General features: G+C 47.5%; 1 protein-coding gene across 1 annotated transcript; it reads left to right on the top strand.

The window, feature by feature from the left end:
- Positions 1–224: 224 nt before the first annotated feature.
- Positions 225–5,460, top strand: LOC149144484 (uncharacterized). The gene is made up of 2 exons (XM_089452173.1): positions 225–4,475; positions 4,591–5,460. Exons 1-2 carry the CDS (start codon positions 225–227, stop codon positions 5,458–5,460), a joined length of 5,121 nt encoding a protein of 1,706 aa, XP_089308299.1.
- Positions 5,461–5,847: the final 387 nt, after the last annotated feature.

Here is a 5,847-nt window from a genome sequence, read left to right on the forward strand (position 1 = left end):
GGCAGCCAATGGGACGACACCCAGCGCCACAAGGACTCAAAAAAAAGGGGCCGAAAGACAGATTTGCAAAGAACGATAGAGATTGGGAAAATCTTAGTCGATTCAGGCAGATACGCCAAATTGACTAAGTATTTCAAGCCCTCTGTCAGTAGTTAAACATGAAGCTTGTATCCTGGAATATAAGAGGGCTTAACAGCCCCAGAAAACTCAGGATGTTGAGAAACATGATAAAGAAGGAAAAGCCCCAAATTTGCTTTCTCCAGGAGACTAAATGCAACAGCTCTATGTTAGACAGCTTCCTTTCAAAAGCCTGGCCAGGATGTCGTACAGTGGCGGTCGATGCTTGTGGAGCCTCGGGAGGTTTGGCTATAGCTTGGAACACTCAAGCGGTCTTCCTTACCGACTTTCATGCGGCGCATCATTTGATTCAGGCCACCTTCCATATTCTGGGAACTAACATTCATGGCAATCTGTCAAATGTCTACTTCCCGCAAGAAACTAGCAACAAGGTAGAGCTTTTGGACACTATCGAAGTCCTCAGCAATAGCAGGAAATTCCCGCTCTGGATCGCTGCTGGGGATTTCAACATGATTACAAAATCAGAAGAAAAGCTTGGAGGAAGAAGCAGATTGGAGCCTGAGGTTGATCGATTCAAAGAGTTCATAAACTCGATTTCCCTTATTGATATGCCGTTCTGCAATGGAACCTTTACTTGGAGCAATCGCAGGGCAGGCAAGCATCAAATCGCCTCCAAGTTGGATCGCTTCCTCCTCTCGGACAATGCGGTCCACTTAGGAGGGGATTTCACAGCAACCATTCTGGCTCATTCAGGATCAGACCATTGGCCAATAGCTCTTCAATGGCAAAGACCCGGCAACATAACCAAAAGACCTTTCAGGTTCGAAGGTTTCTGGCTCACTCATCCTAACTTCAAAGAGTTTGTTAAGACCATCTGGACCTCATTCATCCCTCCAGAAGGAGCGAGAATGTACCAATTTCAGAAGAAATTAACATTTCTCAAGAGCCATCTGAAACAATGGAATAAAGAAACCTTTGGCAACATTTTCGAGGAGAAGAAAAAGCTCATACAGGACCTGGAAAACCTTCATCAGCAGATCATCACGCAGGGGCACACGGAAGAAACACTGGAGAAGGAACGCCACATTCACAACTTATTGGACGAAAGAGGGAAGCAGGAAGAAATCTATTGGAAGCAAAAATCAAGGGTTCGATGGTTGAAGGAGGGGGAGCGCAACACTAAATTCTTTCATAGAACAACAGTACAAAGGAGAATGAACAATAACATCCCCTTCATTCAAAATCAAGCAGGAGACAAGGTAGAAACGCATGAAGGGATTGAAGCCGAGCTCCTCAATCATTTCCAACAAGTCCATCAAGAGCAGGGAGAAGACAGGCAACAAGCCATAAACAAAATTACCAGCAATATTCCAAAAATTATTACAGAGGAACAAAATGAACTCTTAATGCGCCCCATCAGCATAGAGGAAGTGGATGATGCCATGAAACAACTCAAAGAGGGCAAAGCTCCTGGTCCCGATGGGTTCACAACTACATTCTTCCATGCCTTCTGGGATATGTTAAAAGAGGAAGTCTGGCAGATAGTTGAAGAATCCAGAGCAACACGATGGCTTCTTCCCTCTCTCAACGCTACCTTCATCGCTCTCATTCCCAAGGAGGAAGAATCCATCACTCCAGATAAATTCCGTCCCATTGCATTATGCAATGTCATTTACAAAGTAATTTCAAAGGTCATAGCTAATCGGCTCAAACCGCTTCTGCCAGCACTAATATCCAAGGAGCAATCAGGCTATGTGGAGGGGCGACACATAATGGATGGTATCCTGCTCTCTCACGAAATCATCCACTCTCTCAAGAACTCTAAGCAAGCAGGTATGCTACTCAAGCTAGATCTTTCAAAAGCATTTGACAAACTGAACTGGAACTATATCCAACATATGCTTAAAGCCTTTGGTTTTTGTCCTCCTTGGATTCGATGGATCCTGAACATGATTAACTCTACTCATTTCTCCATCCTGGTCAATGGCTTTCCCTCCCGCTCTTTCAATCCCTCCAGGGGCATCCGGCAAGGAGACCCCCTCTCCCCCTTTCTTTTCGTTTTGATGGCCAAAGGGCTGGGAAGGCAAATCAAGCAAGCTCTTTGCTTGCGGCAAATCAAGGGTATCTCTGTGCACAACTCCCCTGCCCTCTCCCATCAGCAATTCGTTGATGATACAATGCTGTTTGGTTATCCCTCGGCTCAAGAAGCCCGTAGACTCAAAGGTCTCCTCCAGGACTTCTCTCTGGCGTCTGGCATGACTATCAACTGCTCCAAATCGCAAATTTTCTTTTTTCACACTCCCCCGTCTGTCAAGTCTGCTGTCTCTCGCATTTTAGGCTTCTCCTCTGCGTCTCTTCCCTCCAAGTACTTAGGTGCCCCCCTCACTGCTTCAGCAATCAAGCACTCTGCCTGGCGCACCCTTCTGGACAAAATAGAAAGTCGCCTCAACCTCTGGACTCACAGGTCGCTAAATCTGGCCAGCCGAATTGTACTCATCAAATCGATTCTGCAAGCAATGCCTCTTTACTTGTTTTCTTCTTTGGCTGCACCAAAATGGGTTTTGAAAAGTCTCAGGAACATGCAACGAAATTTCTTATGGAGCAGCTCGGCCACCAATCGAAAATGGGCCTTGGTTAGATGGACAAAAGTCTGCATGCCCAGGGACAAAGGAGGAATTGGGCTAAGAGACCCTGAACACAGTAACGCCATCATGAATGCCAAGATCTGGTGGCAGTGGCTCACCAACCCAGACAAACCTTGGGGAACGATATGGACAACGAAGTATGCAGACAACAGACCCCACGAGGAACTCATTAGATTCACTCCCACTGAAAAAGGCTCTTTGATATGGAACGCTGCAAAGCAACACCATCACATTATTCAACAGCATAGCTTCTGGGAAATCAGAAATGGTTGTAGCGCAAGATTTTGGATGGACGCCTGGAATCAAATGCCAAGACTTACGAACATTCTCCACCCCACAATGATACCAGAGAGGCAGGAACAACAACAGGAAAAGGTCCAACATTACTGGCAACCAGAACTAGAAGTGGGCTTCAGAAAATGGAAATCAAGCGGCCAAATCCTTAACAACGAAGATGATAGGATGAACATGGAGCTGGATATAGAGTTACGGAAAAGAAGAATAAGACAGGACAATGGCGAGGACATTCTCCGATGGGGACACCTGCCTAAAGGAACCTATACCACAGCAGAAGCCTATAAAATTCTTTGTAACTTCGCAGCTAACCCCGACCCTCTATGGAAGAAAATTTGGGAGCTTGGTCCTTGGCCAAAAATCTCCTATTTTCTCTGGCTGACCGGGCACAAAAAGATTCTCACATGGGATAAGCTCAGAAAGAGAAACTTCCATGGCCCCTCGATCTGTCACAATTGTCTTCAGGAAGAGGAAACCCTCCAGCATCTACTGAATTCTTGCCCCTTAGCCAAGCTTCTCTGGAACAAGGTCAGATTCAGATGTCAAAGACAAGGCATAAAGGAGGACGACATTATTAATTCCATAAGGCTATGGCCCAGGCAACCTTACAAAAGCTCACTTCTCAATTATCTATGGTGCATTATCCCAGGGATTGTCCTCTGGAATATTTGGAAGGAAAGAAATCAGCGTATCTTCAAGAACAAAAGATCGCCGCTAGAGGTAATATGGAACAAGATTCAAGGAAACATTCAAGAAACAATGGCGCTCCAAAGTTGGACCAAAGAAGATAGGCCAACTGAGGACAGTGAGCAGAACATTCTAAGAAATTGGCAGCTGCAGATACCTCAAGATCCCCAAAGAAGAAACCTTCCCAATAGCAGCAGCATTAGAAAAGATTGTCACTGGATTGCTCCCCCTGAAAACTCATACAAGCTAAACTTTGATGGAGCCTCCAAAGGCAACCCAGGGGCTGCAAGGTTTGGAGGCATTATCAGGAACCATGAAGGCACTCCTCTACAAATCTACTTTGGAAGCATTGGATGGGACACCAACAATTCAGCAGAGATGGAGGGGCTCTGGCAGGGCCTTCAAATTGCCTGGAACCTTAACCTCCAACCCTTAATTGTTGAAGGGGACTCTCAAATTCTCATTAACATGGTAACTCGTATACATAATGGTTCACAAGCAAGGAAAATAGCTCCCAGCTGGAGACTTGAGGCAAGATTAAATGAAATCGCGCACAGGATTGATAATGCAAGGGCTATCTCCTTCAAACACACTCGACGGGAAGGAAACAAAGTTGCAGATCTCCTGGCCAATATTGGGGTTGAGACCAGCACCCCCCTAATCTCGGGCAACACAAACATCATATCCAACATGCAGCAGCTCCAGGAGTGTGAAAGCTTAATCCAAGAGGAGGCTGCTGCCCCGGATGCGGGTGCCACCTCGCATAACCAGGTAAGGCCACTTGCCACGGTCGATAGGACATGTGACGGACGGAGGGATTTAAGGCTCCTCGTCGCCACCTCCCATCGCCCAGCAATGCAACACACCAGCCTTTATGAAGGCGCAGGAACCACAGCGGAAGTTGATGGCCGCATTCAATGCGGGAGCAATTCGAAGGAATGAAGGGGTCGATAAGAAATTCGATTTGGGGGCAGTTGAAACCCAAAGCTATGGTGTTCATGCTCTGCGTTCTGCGAATTCTGGGGTTATTGTGGAATTGGGAGAGGCTGGCCGACTGCTGGTCCTCCCTGGTTCATGCTTGCAGTCATTTGTTTGCTACCGTGAGCCGAATTGGAAGGGAACTCCGTCTGAGGAAGAGGTATCTGGAAGAATGGTGCGGGAGAGAATGCCATGTCGTAGAGGCAGAGGCTCAGGGCGAGCCAGATCCTCTCGCGGGCCTGCAGCTGACTTACATCACCATTGCTGCTGTGTTTACTGCCATCGACGTGTGGGAGCTCCTCAGGTGCAGGCTAGCCAATTTGTGGAAGCTGGAGGGTCCAACAATGGCGAGCCAAGCCTACCTGCATTTGGCTCTGTCATCTTTACACTACGCAATTCCAGAGAAAATTTGGGCATCAATGCCCACATATCTGTGTTATTCACCAGGATCCCGGAAGAGAATGAAGATGGCTTGCCTCGGCCACCTGCAATGGAGAATCCCTTGGATAACGAAGGGGGAATTCCCCTGGTGCAAGAAGGAAGTCTGCCTCAGGCTCTGGCGGAAGAATGTCGGGTTGTGGACAAAGGTAAGAGGCCATTGGGTGAGGTCTCAAGCTCAAGGGATGATGCACTGCGGGAGCACGACCACCCATCCAGCCATTTGCGCGAACCTGAATTGCCGGCCTTCATGGATGGCTTACCAGAAGGACATGGTTGGGCTTGGATTCGTGAAGCTGAGCCAGAGGACGAGCCGGGGGAAGACGCGAACGAGGGCTAAGCCCAGGTGGCTCTCCCGCATGCTGCCTGGACGCGTGTGGGATCGTGGTCGGTTCTATTATCTCTCCTGTTGTCTTGTGTCTTTCTAGTGTTTTCTGTTGAATTATGTTTCTGGGTCTTATGTATCTACTGCTGTCTCTTGGTTTCTCCTCCGTTACGGAAAGTAGTTTTTTTGGTTTGGGCCATAACCACATGCCCTGTATGCAACTGACAAACTCTGCCCCTGCGTGGGTTTCACAGAGATGTTTTGAGTCTTTTTTTTGGTGGTTTTTAGGGAGATGTCTAGGTACCTTCTGGTGGTGGGTTTTACAGAGATGTAATGGGTTTTGGGACTATGTCACAGCTGCCATGGCGCCACTCACGGACATGGGCAGCAAGAAATCTCGTA

This window comes from Pinus tabuliformis, chromosome X, assembly GCF_031772625.1.
Source record: "Pinus tabuliformis cultivar Carrire ecotype Pingquan chromosome X, CPIR1, whole genome shotgun sequence".
Taxonomy (NCBI): Eukaryota; Viridiplantae; Streptophyta; class Pinopsida; order Pinales; family Pinaceae; genus Pinus; species Pinus tabuliformis.